Raw genomic sequence first — 18,483 nt, 5'->3', positions numbered from 1 at the left:
AACCTTGGAAAAGCTCTATGGTATCAAGACCTGTCAGATACCTGTATTCAAACGAAAAAAGTTTTTTGAAGTGGAAGGAGTGATTGTAGATGAGGAAACAAAATGGATAGAGACAATCCGCAATGTTGTCTCAGCACAAATCATGGGCACATGTTACAGGGGCCAAAGAGCAGCTTTGGTCATCTGTGAGACAATCAGACAAGCAAAGACCATTAAAAGATCTCTCAGAGATAAAGAAGCAAAGCTTTTTGTCAGCAACAACATGGACAACAGAGAAATTTTTGCAAAAGAACTTATGGGAGGAGACATCATCATAGCAACAAATCTTGCTGGTCGTGGCACCGATTTTAAGGTTAGCGATCAGGTAAAGGCAGATGGAGGTTTGTTTGTTGTTCTGACGTTCCTGCCTGAAAACAGCCGTGTTGAAGCTCAGGCATTTGGTCGCACAGCAAGACAAGGATCTCCGGGGTCGGCTCAACTCATTGTCTGTCGCAGCCATTTGCCAGAGCAACTTCAATGTCTGTCTCTCTTGAGAAAATTGATATCTTTGGGGGGAAAATGGGAAAATGCACTAAACCTTAAATCATGTCATAGAGCTGAATTTGTGTTGATCTTTAAACTCTTTCTGAGAACTCAATGCAAGGACACCTCACTGCTACGGCAGGCACTGGTTTCCAGTTTAAGCAACACCTCGGATTTGGAGATAAACAAGGTCAAAAATCGGAGGGATCAGATTGCAGCTAAAAGGCTTTCTACCCTTTTGGAGCAAGACATCCCAAATATGAAAATGAAAGAACATCTGTTTCAAAAGTTCCTAAGTGCACGAGATAAAATGCCAGCAACTTCCTCTAAATTAGAGCTCTCCGCACTGAATGAATACTGGGGATTCTGGCTACTCACCAACAGTGAAGACAATGATTCCACTGAGAAGTTGGATGAAAAACTCAGCACAGACCTGGACACTGCGAGAGGACAGCTCCAAAAAGGTGAATCCCCCTTATCAAATCTGCATTATTATACTGCCACTGGCAACGAGCTGCTGAAAAGGGGCCTTTTTGAACAAAGTATCCTGATGTACACCAAGGCCATACTGGAAGACCCCTGCTGGGCAGCATTTGCATGTTACAACCGTGCATTTGCACATTTACTCCAAATGAAACCTCAGGATCAGAACTGCATTAGGCAAGCTATGGAAGACCTGCAACAGGCGCGGGTGTCCATTGAACTATACTGGAACCAGACCAAGTTCACTGAAAGATGCTACAAACAGCTCGAGCCCAACCCTGAACCTTCAATCAGCAGGCTTGACCATCACATGAAAACCAGACAAAAAGTGTTCATGGCTTTAAAGGAAAACATTGATGTGGCCTTGAAGAAATTAGACAGGGCTAGAGCCATGGGGAGTGTTGTAAAAGTAGATAGGGCCATGGTCTCCTTTCTGGTACCATTAGTGGATTGGTTGCCCTCACGGATCTTGTTGGCTGCAAACTGCAAAAATCCGCTGAAGATTCTCCAACTTATGTCCGACGCATCCTTTGACATGTCCCATGAACTTCTTGGTCTTCAGTCTCTGGGTCTGCCCTACATCTACACCTTAGACACAGCCTTCTCATTGGGTGGTTTTTTGTCAAAGATATTTAATTTTTTTTCAGGAATATGTGAGCAAATTAAATCCAAATAAGGACGAAAGACTAAAGAAAAAGATCCTTGTTCCTTGATAAATGGCATATTGTTTTGTTATTATTTGTTATTATAAGTTGGCATAATGTTACATATTAAAGACAGGAGACACAAAATGTTTCTGAAGTTTTATTAATATTTACGTTTACCTTTTTTAGTTTGTCCATTGTTTTACACAGAGAACGTAGCCACACAAGTAAATCTGATTGTATTTTCCTTAATATTAATATTCTTTTCTTGTTAATTATATTATTGTCCTTTATCAGAGCTAATGCTAAAAAAGTTACACGAGAACTATCACACAGTTAACTAATTTGTGAGCACATCAGGACAGTAAACTAACACGTCACAGAGATCGAACAAAATAAAAAAAATAAGTTTCAAAAAAACAAATAGGGGAAAGGAAAACTGACAAAGTATCAAAGTAAAAATTCAGAGACAAAATGGACATTCACAGTCACACAACCCTGCTCAGCTCAACAATAAAGTACCACTCCATTTCCCTTATTTGGCAATATCCTTCTTGAGTCTCCGCTCATTATTTGGTGATGTTGCTGCCTTCACTGTTACAACATAACATGCTACCCCAGGCCTCTGCTGACTTTATCCCACCACCATTAAGACTGTCGCCCTGCCTCTGCTTTCGTCCAGCAGGTTCAGAAAAGTAGCACTAGACAGCATGCGAATCAAACAGGCAGCCTACAGGTGACTCGAAAAATGAAAAACACTGACGCCCGTTAACGAAAACCCAGGTGAGACTCGTCAGAAAACAAATGTGCGCCTACAAATGCACTCTGTGAATATCAGGGGGTCCAAACACAGGCCATTTCAATGAAAGGATCAGTCTGGTGGTTGCAAGGCAGTGGCAAGCTTTAGGGGAATTACTTAAAAACCAAAAACTACCCTCCAACATCTTGGTTTTGGGAGTAAAAACTGCTTGTCAGCAGAAAATTGGAATAGACTTTGGAAAGGTACAAATCTCAAATGACTTTTTTTTTTTTTAAATAGGAAACTTAAGGACAGGCGCCTCTAGTGGTGGAAGTGTTTAGCGCTAACATATTTTAAACTGGCAGTTAATTAGTCACTAGTTATCCTTTTCCCCCAGTAAATTAAGTTCAGAAATCACGATCTTAAAAGTCTGGTAACTGTATGGGATTCGACACCTAAATCCAACTTCCCAGTCCCGGCTGTTGAAACTCAAATTATGAATGTAAAAAAAGCAACATCTCCATAAATGTTGCATCCTCTGAAAAATACTTCTGTTTCAGCTTTTTGGCAGTGAAGGGGCTGGTGTATTGCTATCAAATGATGGGGGGCTTCCATTGATGCTAGCTGGGTTTATCAACTTTGTCATTGGACCCCTTGCCCTCCTTGCTGCATTAATTGTGCTTACACGATTTGTACACTTTCACACGTTCAGAAATCACATGTATGCACTCGAAACTCAAGTATGCAAGCTGGATTTGTCCGGAGGTATCCATGCCGGGGCAAGACTAAGAGCTTTGACCCAGTTGATTAGCACAATAATCCTTCCTGACCACACATGCACCCAGAAATTAAAAACTAGAATGCTACCGAGTGATGTCTCTGGTACTTTTCACACCGGACAAACTCATCCAAATTTTATAGAATTATTTACCTGAAGCATTCCTTTTTAGAGGGGACTACTTTAGCTCCAAATTTTTGGAAACTAAACAAATGAGAAAACCCAGATAAATGTATATTCTTTGGAGAAAGGCACAGTGCAGCGCTTGGAGATTTGACTGTCGGGGGAGGAGAAATGCTTTTTGTTTGCTAAATATTTTAGCATTCACAAGATGTGCCACTGTTGGTTCGGCTAATATCCCTGGTCGCACAGCTAAATAGCTCTTACAACCGTATTCCTGCAAGTATCCGGTGTGAAAGCGTCCCGTTGAGAAAGAATCAAGAGTGGATCAGAAGACAGGATCATCGTTGGAAGCATTACTTACTAGGGTTAGAACGCTAGCTCCTCAATCTCGCTGGCCTTCACAAGCAAACAAAAGAAAAACACTCAAACAAAACAGTGAGAGACACATTCGAATCCCATCAACTCGTCAGCAGAGTACAAAACAAAATGACTCTCCAGCCAAAATTCAGATGGGATGATAACGGGCATGCAGCTTCCACGCAGTCCGACAAAAAAAAAGAAGCTTCCCGCCCGTTTGCTTTAAATCTATTGGAGAAAAATAAAACAGTCCCTTACAGACAGGGAAAATGGAAGACAGAGGAACCTGGCAAGGAGGAAGCAGTCACCATAACAGCTCTCATTGGTTGATACCACATGAGGTAGCTTCAGCTCCTTGCTGAGGCAGGTTACAAAAATAATGACACAAAAAGACACACATATCATTAGATTCATCTCTGCTAGTATTGTATATTTAATTATCTATTCCTTTGAAAATTCATGGCGTAATAAACAATAGTTATTTATTTAAAAAAATTCTACTACATCTTTAGCATTTTCAGCTTCTCCACTATCCTCATTGCCATCAACAGCTATGATTAAAGTTGTTATTTTAGGTTAGGTGTGTGCTTTCGTTAGCTAAATTAAAGGGCTGACATGGGCGCTGGCGGAGGGAGAGAGAGGATGGGTTTTTATCATTCCCCTCACACCTTTATTTATTAATCTCTACTAGCCTTTTTTGCTATAAAGCAGCCTCTTTCCACCTTAGCTGATGGGAAAATGTGAGGAGAGGAAGAGGCCATCGTGTGAGGTGCAAAATGCGGAAGTTTTAATGTTCCTCATCCTCCCTCCCCCTCTCGGTGCATCCCTCCGGGTTAGAGTTGGTTTGTGACAAATAAGTAAGCCACTTGTCTTCTTCCTGTATTATTTCATGTCTTCTTTCACCTTATCACTCACTCTCTCACTCTCTCCAATTTATTTATCTGCTTTCTGACGAATTTCTAACCCTCCCACTTCAACAGGACACCTCCATGGTTTGGGAGGGGCTCGGAGGCATCTGGCCACCCTGCGAGCCCTGGGACAGGGTGCGGGAGCGCGAGCGAGACCCATCCATGGAGTAGGAGGAAGACAGGGAGGTAGTGCGGGAGCGCGACAGGCGGGTCATGCAAGAGGAAGCCACTGTGGAGAAGAAGGAAGCAGAAAACGTAGCCGTGTAACAGCGTCCAGAACACTTGCGGATATTTTCAGATATGAGTAATTTGCTGCATCAGAATAAATTAATCTGCTCTCATGTTTATGTGGGATTTACTCAGCTCGAAGGATTTCCGAAAAGTTTCTGGATTACAATGAGGCTCTGTGTCCCTAAAGGATTAAGCTCCATCATGCTTTAGCTACAAAGATAATAGCTGCTACCGGGATTCCTGGACTTTTTTAGGGATTTGTCGACAGTCAGGGGAATCACGATCTGATATGGAAAACTTACTGTATCCCATTCCCTGGATGAAGTACTTGAATGCCTCGGTCAGTTTTGCGGGCTGCAAACACACAGAAATGCTCATTTATAGTGTTGCAAGACTAAATATTTTCCAAAAGTTTAATCAGACGGCTGCTGGGAGATGTAACAATTTTACACTTGACTAGTGAGTAGAACCCGTCCCTGATTCACATCTACTGTATGTGTATCTTTTTAGGCACTTGGATGATGTACATACGTTTTTTTCTACAAAATGTGCTAAAACTAGGAATTTTGATGCGTTTTCCATCGTTGTTGGAACATCTCCATTTCTCCTGTTATCACATCTGAATATCATCCTTTTATATCCAGGGTGTCTACAATCATTTCTGAACACCACTGATTCGGTGTTTTTCTATTATTTGAAGTGCATTAGATGTTTTTAGATTTCATGTTGCTAAATAGTGGTTCCCAATAAAAAAATATGGATTTTTTTGTTACTGTTGAGGGTTTTTCTTTAAAATTACAAACTTACAAACAGCAAACGTCATGCTTTTATCCCTCTATTTGTGGCTCAAATATGTCAACAAATTAAATAATAAGTTAATAAGTCTGGTGGAGACAGCCAGATTTACACAATTTCATTCAACAAATGAAGTTGGAAAAGATCTTTTGACAGTTAGACTGTTTGAATGGGATGTTACCTGAGTCAGCTGAGGTTGACCACCGGCATCTGCCATCTGACGACAGAGACGAGAGCCGTGTGAATACAACGTCAAGAAAAGGTCCAAAAAAGGGGTAAAAACCAGAAAAGTACCTTCAGGAATGAAGTCGTTGTTGGGTCCATTTTGCTGTTGCACTCCACCTAGTGGCCACAACGAGAAATACACTTAATCGCTGCAAGGTGGAGGAAGAGTCATAAATAAAAACAGCAGGTGAAGCTTACAGCAGCATCCTCATATGGAGCCTGATCACCCACTACCAACATAACCGGGCACCTGAGGATGGCAGGAGAGGAATTAAGAGGAGGATTCCACGTCAACAGAGAGACTGTGAACATTCAGAGGATATTTACTTAAATGTGCTGTTGCGGTCAATGTTCAAGTCTCGGCGGCTGCAAAGGGAAAGGAGGAACGCATCAGTGGACTGTCGTTGGGTATAAATCTGAGTTTACCTGCTGATTGGTGGCAAAGTTACCTGTTGTAGTTTTTCCACAGGAGCTCTATGTTGACCAGGTTGGAGGCTTTGGAAATGCGGTCTCTGTGAGACTGGACTAGATCTGTGTTTGCCGACATCTCCTCCTGCGGGAAAACCAACATTTTTGCAATGGCGGCGGCCATGTCCTGTTACATTGATGTTATTACCGCTGCATGTACCTGACTGAAAAGGTGCGTCAGGATCTGTTCGGTCAGGGAGGACGTCACCGAGCTCAGCTACACGGAGGAGAGGGAGGGAACGTAGAGTCAGAGGGGGATACATCCAAATACTGAGACAGGAGGAGGACAAACGCACCTTCTGAGCAGCCCAGTCTATCCACCCTCGAGCTTGGATGTCGATATTGATCAGAACAAGGCCTTCCACAGAATCCGGGTTGGCCAGCTGAGGAGGACAAGAGGACAAAACGTCAGCAAGACGGTCAAGGACCAAATCACGTGAGCTCAGGTGGGACACTGACTGTGAACTTGGAGAGGATGTAGGCTCCGGCTCCGACGCCCACTCCGATCACTGTGCGGATGCTGAGAGGAGGACAGAATTACTAAAGACGTGCAGCAGTTTTGATGGAAAATGGAGCACTTGATAGAAAATAAAAAAATGAACTCACTTGAAAAACTGCAGGACGGTGGGGATCATCTCCGCTATGGTCTCCATGGAGGGATACTGATAACTGTGGCGCACAAGACAGATAAACTCAACAGTCGTTATTAGTTTGAGAGACCGAAGTATCTTTGAGAGGCACCAGGTGGCGATATTCAGCTGCTAATGGTGGCATAAAAGAGCTAATCCACTAGAGGAAAAGTTTGACAAAGTATATGAGGAGATGGAGATCTTTTCTTTAAACCTCTGGCGGATGGTATTAAAGACGATACGGGATTATAGGAAGGGATTTAAAAAGGTCACTTGAGAGCATCAGCTGATAAAGCCGTACCCTGCGGGGTAGGCAGCGGCGCCCTCTTCCTGCCCCGGAGTGTCGATGTGAATCAAGGTGAAGTTCTTCACGATCTCCTGCATCTCCTCGAACTTGAACAGGGTAGAGAAGCAGCTCTTACCTGTCGGGGGAGAGAAACAGGCAGTAAATGGGATGCAGAGGTGTGAAGGGAGCAGCGGGGAGGGAGCACTTACTGTCCTGACCCACGTCGTGGACCGTCAGGATCGCGGGCCTGCGAGTGGCGCCGGCGCCGTGGAGGGTGGCGTGGACGACGCCGTGAGGGGTCTCGATGCTGTGCTCCTGGAGGGGGAGACACTTATTTCACACCCTCGACATAAAATGCACATTTGTCCTCCAGTGTGGCAGAAACACGCAGATGATATGAATGAAAACAGGAGAAAAATGATGACACTCACCTGCCCCTGATCCAGGAGTATCCTGGCAGCCAGCTCAGCATCCTAGAAAAACATCAACAGTTTTTAAGTATGTTTGGCTGCTTTTTATGGGTTTATTCAGCAGCTCTGGATTAATAACTGAGTGAGATGAGGGAGGAAAGAGAAGATCAAGAGAGTACCGGATAAAGATGGATGGATGTTGTGCCCCAGTTTTTTTTCCTTTATTTCCATTTAAAATTTAGGTTTGTTGCATCTGTGTCATGGATGGGTCATCACATTATCATTCACAGTCGTCTGCTGTAGATTATTTACAGATTTTGGTACATTACCATAAAGAAATTACAGCTGGAATTATTGTAGTTCCGCTGATCGTCCAGCAGGTGTCAGTAGTAAAGCTGCGCTACATTTGCAAAAACAAAAGCAGAGCAGAGGAGCTGCTGCCTCAAGGCTTTGACGTCAAACAGATCTGAGACAGTACTGCAGCTGCAGTGTGTGTGTGTCTGTGTGTGTGTGCTCATGTACACCATATTCAGCCTTTTCTACATCTGTGCATGCATCAGGGACGTGCACGAGCGCCTGACCTTGGCATCGGCCTGACCCGTGAGCAGAGGCTTGTCCTCTGTGATGGCGATCTCCTGCATTTCCGTCGTCATGGCGTCGCCTCCTGAGAGAAGCAGGGAATAAAAGAGAGGAACGATAAAGAAAAGAGTGATTAAATGCCATTTATCTATTCCTCCGGGACGTCGCTGGAGCTCCGAGACGTGATGAGAGTTAATTAATGATCCCTGTCAGCAGAGGTGAGTGGTGAGGCTCTGCAGGTGGACACAAAAAACACGACGTTTCCTGAGAATACCACGATGCGGTCGTGACTTAGCTGTAACTAACCTGGCGTGACTTAAAGGAAAACTCCTATTTACCTGTTTATACAATCATAAACGAAATAAAATCGAGGATGAAACACATCTGACCGTTACATAGCAACGGGGGCAAATCAATTTTGCATATGAGCTGCGAGAGGCGCTCCAATACCAATGTGGTGGAAAATCAGGTAATCGTGATGCACATCAGCACATGCTTTCCCAGAATGCACCTGTGCCATCTGCAGTGTGAAAGCCTCTTAAATGGAGGAGGGGGGGGGCGCAGGTGGATCCGGCGCCGTGCCTGCTCTGGCATTTAAAGCTGTAACTTTTGATGCACGCACAGGAAACACATCGCTAAACTACGGTTAAAATGCAACTACGACGAAATAACCAAAGAAAAAAAGGCTAGGAGTTGAATTTTGCTAACACCGCCACCTGTTGGCCAATCCCAAAAAGGCTAACAACTAAGTCAGTTTGGTTTGATAAGGTCATAAAATATTCTGCTGTGACGGTCCTGACCTGCAGCAGTATGCTTGGCTATTCCCAATAACCTCTGTTGCCATGGCGAGGCTGCAATACGCACAGCGCATCCATTTTCGCTGCTGTTTTGGTCTGAACAGAACAACGTAAAAAGGGTTTTTATCGGGCTTTATTTCCCGCTGCTGCACGTATTCCTGAGACAAATGTACAAGATTAACATATCAAGCTTGGACCACAGTGTTTTTACGCCTCTGGCACATCCCGACGGCGGGTATATAAATACTCCATGTGCATGTTGGTGTGGCTGGAGGATTTCTGTCCGACTGAGCGCAAATCTCCACAATACCGGCAGAAACTCTCATTTAAACGGTCGGAGGAGCTGTGAGCAATAAATGTCCATCAAAGTGGGAACGTTTTCCAGAAATTCACCAACAGCCGCAGCACACTGATCATTCTGTTCTTGTTTACTCAAAGCCCACAGACGCCAGCAAAGCATCATGGGAGACATAAAAGTGGTCAAGGTGACGGGAAGAAAAAAGAGCCGTCACATGACCGCTGCTGCGCATTAAGCCACAGCGATGCACGGAACGCTGCCATTCCATTTAATCTGCTCCCTCTACGCTGTCACATTTTAATCGGCCTAACTCCCTCCATCAACCCTTTTTTTCCTCCCCCTCCTGCTACTTTGTGAGTCAGTGTGATCTGGAGCGTACAATAACTGTTAAACTGCACAGGAGGCGCCGTCTGTCACCAGCGGAAACAGGAACGTCGTGACGGAGGGAAAAGGACAGACTAGCGTGGGGAGCGAGAGGGGGAGGAGGCCGCAGATAGTGTGTTAGCCAGAGAAAAATACGCAACCAAAGCACGGAGAAGCCACCACAAGCCTAAGATCCGCCTTCAGCTCGTTTCAGCAACTGCCCATCAACAGTTGTCCAGCTCATCTGTTGCTCCAAACAGGTTGCGGGTTTCATGTATCAGATTTGTCCGGCTAAACGAGCCCGCGCTTGATTCCGAGCGCGTTCGCAATCAGATGCCTCGCTGACATTTAAGCACCCCCCCCACATGACCTCACACCAAGTCAGCTATAACAAGTAGCTCCCTGAGGACAACGTGCCTCACCAACCTGATTGGACAATGACGTCCTCTCTACAATCTCCGGCCATCCATCCCATGACACCTCGCCGGACCAGTAGGTGGCGCTCTCTACACTATTTGTTTACTGTTGCCCATTTCTTCCTGCTTTGAGATGATCCAGTCCGAACAAAGACTCTAACATTAGCAGAGTGCTACAGTAGGGCGCTGAGCATTAAGGTCGCCTGTATCCAGGATGTGGGCTGAAAGGTCAGAGGCTGGAGATGTTCAGCAGACAGAGGCGACTCAGCGTGATGGAGCTTTAATTTTAGCGTTTAATTTGCTTTGAGCGAAGTTTTACCCTTATGACGTTAAGCAAAAGATTTAAACAAATTACAGAAAACGAAGCTTTGGGTGCCTGAGGGTAGCAGGCTATGTTAGCATACAGATGTTCTAAAAAGGATCGATCAGCTTTCCTAATACTCACTATGATTAATGCAGCCCACAATAAAGCATGTTAGGCATTAATTTAATCCCAATCAAGGAAATCATGAAGAGATTAATCTCTTCATGATTTCCTTCCTTCCTGGCTGCACTTTTGCCCTTTGTACTGCTTTGCTAATGTTATTTTTTTGTGTTCGGAAACATACGAAATATTGTCAGACAGAATTGAGAGTTAACAGAAATGCGCCTGCTTCAATGTTTGATGATAACAGCTACAAATGATGGCTATGATTTTATGTAACCTTTAGCTTTTAATGCAGTTGAGTCTGGTTTACTGTGTTAAAAGTCGATTCATTATTGTTGTTGAAACACTACCTTTAAAAGTATTATTCCAAACTCTAGTTTCATGCATGACCGCATTATTTTACTTTCTTCTGCAGCTCTTTGCAGCAACTGTGGTTCACCTGCAACATCAGAGGTATCTGGGGGACCTGTTGCTAGGACAAAATATGGCCCCCAGACCAGAAAAGCAAAGACATGATCGACAAATGTCTGAAGCCAAGGAGAGAGAGAGAGGTGGGGGGGGGCACAACAGAGGCCACCATAGAGACCTTAAGAGGGGCCAAAACCTTCCCTCACCCCCTCCCTGCGTCCCACAGGGGGTGGATGTGCCAAAGCGGTTCACCCTTGTTCACCAGGAAAAACACAAACACAGGATTGAAAGAGCCACTGAGAAAAGCCTGTTTTCCCTCCTCGTCTCTCAGCACATCTTTGTGAGCCCTCCATTGCTCGGCTAGCTTCTTCTTTTCGATGACAGGCCGCTCGGTTTCTCTTCCATTGCGATATCGCCTCCGCTCAGATGACCAGGCTCCTGATGAGGCCTCGGTAAAAATGAGCTCATAAGCTAATCATCAGAAGTGCATTTTAAACAAACGACTTCACTGTTGTGACATATTTGCTGACAGGTGGGCGAGCTTGTGTTTGGTGTTGTGATCTGAGTTTACTAAAACTAGTCCAAAATAAATAACGACAATGGAAACGGGTTAGCATGAATATCTTTAAAGATACATCTTACATGACATATCCGGGTGCGGAGTTGTTGAGGCTGTGTATGGATTAACAGAGTTGGCGCTAAACTGGCATAACAGCCATGTTAATTCAATGTCTAAACACGTGTGCTTAAATTGTTACAGAACTGTCAGTCCATCGTGAAGAGATACCCTTCCTGTGATGATATGGTGCTTCTGCTATCATGGCTACCAACCTCTACAGCTACAGATATGGATAAGGGGGTATTCACACAGTTCTGTCACACATGCTTAAGTTTTGGATGAGGGTTGCATGAGGCTTTTGTTTACCTGTTGTGCAGATACAATAGGCTAAGCTAATGATGACCTTGAAAAATGACACGTAGGCCTAAGTGGTTCAATGAAACTCTGTTGACGACTCTATGATGGTAGCAAGGCAACAAATTTGTGACCAGACACACACCATGGAATCACACACATTTAAGCAAAGGCTAATCCAGATGTTGCCACCATTAGCATGAGCTAAGATTGACAGCTCTTTGCAAAATACACCATCAGTACAAAGCCACAGTGAAAGTTTTCACCAGCTAAAGCTAAGCTAATACCGAACACGCTACATCAAAGCTACTATGTTGGAATGCGTGTCAGGGAAATGCTACGTGGGGGAGGCATGACCTCTGGAGTGTGTGTGTTTTTGGCCTATTTCTTGCCTTCACCCGATCTATATTGACAAACACTCTAAATTACATAACTGTGCTCCATGGAATCGCTGAACCAAACGCACGCCGCGCCGCTGCATTGAATGCACATTTCGGGTGCATTCAGGTCAGTTCCGTTTGACAAAAAGATCCGAGTATCGTCGTCAAATTGTTGAGTTTTTACTGATGACACAACAAAACGCCCCAAATCAAAGAAAGATGAACGGAGCTGGGCCAGAGACTTTACCTATAAATAGGGTGTTGAGAGGATCTTCGGGCTTGTGGGAACAGACGGGGCTTTGTGTTGCCTGGTCTGTTTTTGGCCCCCGGCCATCGGGGTAAAGGAGCGAGGAGGACCCCCCGCTGACAAACATACACACGCTTTCAAAAACGTACATGCTGTGACCTACATGGCAGCACAAAACTACCAAGCTCAGACACCTACACAGTACCAGTACATGGTGAACTGACCCCCATCCTGGGGCCCGCTCCGGGACGCCCACGGCAAACGTAGGGATTCAATCTATACGCAGCGCCGCGGTGTACGGCACAGAAATAAAAGATTAGTCAGACTAGACTGGGGTGAGGCTCCTCGGCAGCGAGTGTGATTGTTCCACGTTGGCGTCACGTGCTCGTCTTCACTCACGCGAGTGCCAAATATAACAGGAGTCGTATCAAAATAGCTGACCTGTCTTCGGCTGCACGGGCGGAGTTTAATCACAACGCCTCGCCTGTCGTCATAAACATCGCAGCGGCTTCACAAATTCTAGGAGCGTTTCGAAAAATATTCTGGCTGAGATGAAAGGATCAAAGGGCCCAATGAATGTTTCTAAAGCTTTTAGAAGTTTGAAGTACATAATTATTAATAATTATTGGATTCTTAAATACCCAACTATCATCAACAGGACATTTGAAGGATTAAAAGAAATATTTCAAGCTGTATTAGAATATTATTTTTCACCTTTTTCACGTTTTCTTTATCAAATCTTAATGCAATACTGAATATTACTGGATATATCAGAATTGGGTTTGTTGAATTTAGTGGAATTTAATTCTAGATTTGAAACAGCACAAATTTCCTCCTCTGCTAGCATATATGATAAGTGTGCATCATCACGTAAACAAAGCTATTAAACACAGCTGCAGACACGACGGTGATGTTTGATATTCCCGCGGCCTGAAACAACCTCTGAAGCAATTCTCAGAAGTCCATTTTTAGCTGGTCACTGGCCCGGTTCACCGACCTGTCAACAGCTATGTCAACGATGTGTCTTCTGACGTGACCATTGGAGAACGATCTCTCAAAAACAGGGCAGAATTATTCTATTTCATATACATTCGCGATCTTCAGCCAATATAGCAGGACGAGCATGTCGTATTTACCTCCGGCCAACCCCGGTTAGGCAAACACGGTGGGAGTAAATGCTAATATTGGGACTGTCAACAGATGAGGTGCCGGTGGGATTATGCTTGAGTAAACTCCCGTCACACAAAGAGCAAGTACACTTGTAACATGACAAATAAGTGCCATGGTTTACGGTTTATCACATTATGCATAACATTCTACAATTTTATTCATCCAGCATTGGACCAAAGAAACACGCTAGCAATGTCTACTCAGTTTCTTTCATTATCTCAAAAAATGAATGACACCTATATTTTTCTTTCCGCTCTGTTAGCATCCGACTGCCTTACAGCTAACCTACGACCTCACAAAGGCAGGTCAGCCGTCACCGACTAACTGACCACTGGACGTAAAGCTGCTGCTAATGTAGAGGCTAGCTACCATGTGGAGGCTAGCATACCTGAAAGTGTCCCGTCTTTGCGAACATGTGGTTTGGGAGCTTTTGCGAGCAAACTGTCAGTAGCAAATGGAATGAACACAATCGGGTCACTGCAGTCAATAGCCACCATGGCAACACAGTCAGCGCCCGGGAGGCAACGAAATGCGGTCAAATGGTTTAACATCACTATCCTTATTAACTTAACGCTCCGTCATTGTGAACTGGATCCATAGGAACACTCAGAAATCATTTATTTCCCTGGCTAGCACGATAACCCTCGTATCTTGACAACCAGAGGAAAAGGAGTAAATTCCAGCAGTCGTAGGTTTGTCCTGAGAGACAAAGTTAACCTCGTCCTCACTCCAGCAGAAGTTGTCCTATTGTTTTTCCGAAAAGGCTCACGTAAAGAGCCATTGAAGACGAGGACAGAGACACTCTAGAAGTGTCCAACCAGTATGAAACGTGCAAGTATTGCCCTCATTTAGAGGGGGCTCGGAGCTAATTTGCTGCTGCCCCTTTGTCTGGTTAGATGTCAATAGACTCTAAACAAGCTCTATTATTGGTTAACAATGCAGAAGCTTAGCTCCTCCTCTAGTTTACCCCTTCAAAACTATTTGTGACAACTGTTTCTAGCTTCAGACACTCCGGAATAGTTCCCGGAGGGTCTGCAGACACCAGCTGGGACGGATTAACGGACATATTTCTGTACTTTAAACAGTGCTATCTCACAGCAAACATGACCGAGCAAAAAGCGCGAGGCTTTCTGATAAAACGGGGATTTTTATTTGGGACGTTTTGTTTCCCTAAAAAAAATGTGGACACTTCAAAACTTCCAAAACTGATATGAAACCAACACACGGAGGACGCACCGACGTCCTCTCCCGGAGAGCTCAGTCTGCAGAGCGTCTGCGGGCGCGCGTGCGCGTCTGTTGTCAGCGGGAGGTTCGCGGGTCTCAGAATGCGGTATGACTCACAGAATCCGCGCGCGGACTCGCTCTGGCAAGCGCGCGTGGATCCCGTGCGCGTGGGTGTCCTTGAGTCCCGCGCGACGCGCAAGAAAATGGAATGCCTCCGGCGCACGTCTGTCCGCGAGACACCGAACGCGCCTCTCCGGCCACGCGGAGCGTTGCTCTTCCGATTTCCTTCCAGCCCGCGGGGTGCGTGTACACGCACTCAGCGGACACACCTCCATTTGACATTGCCACACAGAGTGCACCACCCCAACCGGCGCGCCAAAAACACCAGGACATCCTCCCCCCAAACACACACACACACGCGCACAGTGGTATGAACATTTAAGCCCTTTTTGCGCGATTAAAACAGGTATTTGCGCGTGAAATCGCTTCAGCCCCGCAAAGCGGCCGGCTTTGATCTGTACAAAGGAAGCGCAATGACGCGCGTGGAGGACCGGACAGACACCCGGGAGGGGGGTCATTTATGATTTAAGTTCACGGGGGACTGAAAATGTCAATACTGGCCTATATTCTCTGCGCGGTGGGTGTGAACTGTCATTATTGTGGAGGGACACGGCGTGAGGGGGGGGGGGGGGACAAAGAGCTGCTGGCTGTCCCACATGTGCGCGTCAATAATACACACGCACACACAGACGCAGTCGTCTCCAAACTCGAGCGCATGCAAAATAAATCAAAATTCTACTCGCGTGTCCAATTGGAGCCCTGTGGCTGAATTTTGGTTCCGGGGGGACCGACGGCGTGCTTTGGGGGGTTTCAACCGTGGAGGAAAACATTAGGAGGAGGGAGGGGGGGGGACTGGCTGACTTCAACATTCTCATCAAAAGAGGTCGGCTTGGTTCAGGTCGACGCACATGCCCGCACGAAAGTCGCGAAAACGCATCTTTTTTCCCTTTATGTCCTTATTTTGCAGCCTTTCTGCGCTGTTGCTGTATTAGGACACAGGGAAGGTGTGTGTGTGTGGGGGGGGGGGGGGGGGGGGGGTCTAAACACATATATGATACTAAAGGATGTAAACTTACCTTTAATCTAAGCAAGAAATTTGCACAAAAGCGAAGACTTTGATGAGTGTCGAGTCTGCTGCTCCGCTTGCAGAATTCCGTCCAGCTCTCTTCCCAACCTGTCCCCGCGTCTCCCCGCGAATTGCCGGATATTTCACTTTTTCCCACCTCCTCTCTTGTCCGCTCCTTCTCTTTCCCCAGTTTCCCTCAAGTGTTGTTTTTCCTCTCTCCAGCAGGAGGACAATATCTGCACGGGGTGGGGGGAATCAATGTGGAGCGGTCAATAAACAGACAAGATGGAGAGATGGAGTTTGGGGGAGGGGGAAAATTTATAGCGCGATCGAATAACCGTGTAAAAACCTACATCCGTTAAAAAGACACTTCAACCCAAGTAAATGTATCATACAGATCTGTTAAGATTTGTTATTTTTAATGAATTAAACTCAAACAAGTGAACGTTTTCATTTTTCTCCCCCCGCCCGAGACTCCAGTTAGTACAGTCCACCCTGGTTGAGCTCGAGAAAGCGAGCAGCAGGGCCGAGGGGCCGAACGTCCCCGCCCGGGTCGGACTCAGCAGGTAAATAAACAAACACACCTAGTGTTGAAAGGAGCGCAGGAAGGGAGCAGGGGCGGCTCCCAGGAGCCCGACCACAGGGGGCCCAACATCAACACCATCCGAAACCTGTTCAGATCATATTTTTATGCATCTTTAATCATTGTAAAAACGATGGTAATGATGAAGATTAGATATTCTGGATAATATTTTGCTGTCAGAAAGCACAAGAGAAGCTGAGCAACCCAACGACGTTGAATGTAGAGGAAGAAAATATTGAAATAAAACAGTTCTAAATGTGTCCCTATTTGAGAAAAAGTGAAAAACAAAGCAGAAAATGCCAACCAGCCAGGTTATCATGAGTGATCAATCGGGGTCTTTTATAAACCGCATTTGTGTTTGTATTTGACATTTAACGCTGACGGTTTGGCCTTTGGTTCCAGCTACACAATGAGTCCTCTCAGGCAGGAGCGGAGGGGAAATGAACATGAGACGAGCCTTTCCAGCTGTGACTGTGCTGGCGCAGCGCTACCGAGCAGCGGAACATCAGTCATCAGTTCTGCCGTTACGTAAGCCTCGTTCCCCCGAGCGACACCCTCCGGTTTGTCATTGGATGACCACACCAGAGCTTCATTCCAACCGGGAAGAGTAGAAACATCAGTTTGTTCTGAAATAGTGTCCGCTGGCTGTTTAACGTCTTTGTTTAATGACCTGGCCAGACAGGCAGAACTAATTTCAAACAAGTCAGCACGCTACTTCAGGACCAGGTTAGCAAAAACAAACGTGCGCAGCATCGGCTGAGAACTTTACAGACGCAACAACAGCTTATCTTGGTGCAGCAGCTGTTCAGCCAGGTCAGATTAAAGGGCACGTTGGGTAACGTGACCAAAGCTAGTGGAACCGGATGGTTACTGGGTATGTGGGTATCGCATTTCTCTCCCGCGACCCCAGTCTGGTTATTTTGTCTGCCGTGGTTCCCGGCAGGTGTGTGGCACGCCCCCGATGACACCTGGCGTGGCTAATTTGTGGTTACTGATGAGGGTCTGTGTATATGCCTCAGTATTTTGGTTGGGCACCCTCTTTATCCTCTGGCTGTGGTATTCCTGTGTGATATTGCTCCGGTCCAGTTCGGTGTGTGTGGCCTCAGTGAACCCTTCCCAGGTAGAACGTAACATCATTTGGGTGTTCTGTTTGCTACTGTTTATGTAATTAACAGTTGGTTTTGTTTCTTTTCAGAGTTGCCGGGTGTTGTGCCGCTGGTTGTCCTGCCTTGCCTCTTAGTTTTTGTTTGCTTTTCTCAGTTTCCATTTAGTCGTAAAGTAGCGGCTCTGTTTTTCTTACTCGGAAATCCTTTTTAGCATACATGATTTCGTTTTTGGATTTTGGGGGGAGGAAGGTTGGCTCAGCAGTGGTGCAGAGGTCCTATTAAACTTATGTAGGTTTTCCTTGTGTTGTGGTTTGGGTTTGTAGCTTTGTGTGTATTTATGGTGGATTCCTTTAAAGTTGTAGTGACCTCTGCCACAGCTAGTTGGCATAGTTCCCTCTCTCTACCCAGCTGTACCCCGAAGGGCTTTTGTGACGGCTGGACTAGGGATCCATAATTTTCTTTGTTGTTGGAATTGAACCATAAAGACTGTTCATCTTAAGCACGTGGAACTATTTTATCAATTGTTAAATGAAGGTTAATTCACTGTGCCTCTATTCATTTGTGAATTTACCTGCACATGTCTTTGGGAAACCCCCAAGAAGGGAACTGTTAAATCTTTAGGTGAAAGTCCTAAGGTGGCGTTGTGGACATTAGTTTGGTTAGTTAGGTTGGATCTGCTACATGCAGTTCTACACTAACTCCACCGCATCAGACTAGTTTTAACGCGCCGTTTGCTGTTGTAGACATGGGTCATCATGTTCATGGGTCTTCATCTTTCAACTGCGTTGAACAGCTTAACGCCTGTTGGCCTCCAATGGATACAGTACTAGAGGAAAGCATGGAGCCAT

The 18,483-nt window shown here is 45.5% G+C and overlaps 1 protein-coding gene and 2 long non-coding RNA genes across 3 annotated transcripts; 1 reads left to right on the top strand and 2 right to left on the bottom strand.

The window, feature by feature from the left end:
* Nucleotides 1-1,796: 1,796 nt before the first annotated feature.
* ndrg2 (NDRG family member 2) lies at nt 1,797-16,193 on the bottom strand. The gene is made up of 16 exons (XM_057028358.1): nt 15,957-16,193; nt 8,180-8,262; nt 7,620-7,661; nt 7,398-7,503; nt 7,204-7,324; nt 6,880-6,942; nt 6,733-6,793; nt 6,570-6,656; nt 6,434-6,490; nt 6,255-6,358; nt 6,133-6,171; nt 6,004-6,055; nt 5,875-5,922; nt 5,762-5,797; nt 5,088-5,139; nt 1,797-4,783 (listed from the first exon to the last, which is right to left on the bottom strand). The coding sequence occupies exons 2-16, from the start codon at nt 8,249-8,251 to the stop codon at nt 4,620-4,622; spliced, it is 1,104 nt and encodes a 367-aa protein (XP_056884338.1). The 5' UTR covers nt 8,252-8,262; nt 15,957-16,193; the 3' UTR covers nt 1,797-4,619.
* LOC130523279 (uncharacterized) lies at nt 7,798-8,173 on the bottom strand. Its single transcript, XR_008949854.1, has 2 exons — nt 7,928-8,173; nt 7,798-7,851 (listed from the first exon to the last, which is right to left on the bottom strand). It is a non-coding gene; the product is annotated as an uncharacterized LOC130523279 (long non-coding RNA).
* Nucleotides 16,194-16,410: 217 nt separating the features above from the next.
* On the top strand, nt 16,411-18,183 carry LOC130523277 (uncharacterized). Its single transcript, XR_008949851.1, has 3 exons — nt 16,411-16,512; nt 16,932-17,649; nt 17,725-18,183. It is a non-coding gene; the product is annotated as an uncharacterized LOC130523277 (long non-coding RNA).
* Nucleotides 18,184-18,483: the final 300 nt, after the last annotated feature.

Source organism: Takifugu flavidus, chromosome 3 (assembly GCF_003711565.1).
Source record: "Takifugu flavidus isolate HTHZ2018 chromosome 3, ASM371156v2, whole genome shotgun sequence".
Lineage (NCBI taxonomy): Eukaryota > Metazoa > Chordata > Actinopteri > Tetraodontiformes > Tetraodontidae > Takifugu > Takifugu flavidus.
The sequence above is the reverse complement of the archived record's forward strand: the minus strand, read 5'-3'. Positions and strand labels throughout refer to the sequence as shown.

What these genes read in the sequence shown, in the direction of transcription:
- ndrg2 (XM_057028358.1), bottom strand. Translation starts at nt 8,251, where the DNA reads ATGACGACGGAAATGCAGGAGATCGCCATCACAGAGGACAAGCCTCTG. An exon ending in CGGGTCAGGCCGATGCCAAG is followed by an intron (nt 7,662 to 8,179) that starts GTCAGGCGCTCG and finishes ATGTTTTTCTAG; the next exon opens with GATGCTGAGCTGGCTGCCAG. An exon ending in CATCCAGGGAATGGGATACA is followed by an intron (nt 4,784 to 5,087) that starts GTAAGTTTTCCA and finishes TCTTCTCCACAG; the next exon opens with TGGCTTCCTCTTGCATGACC.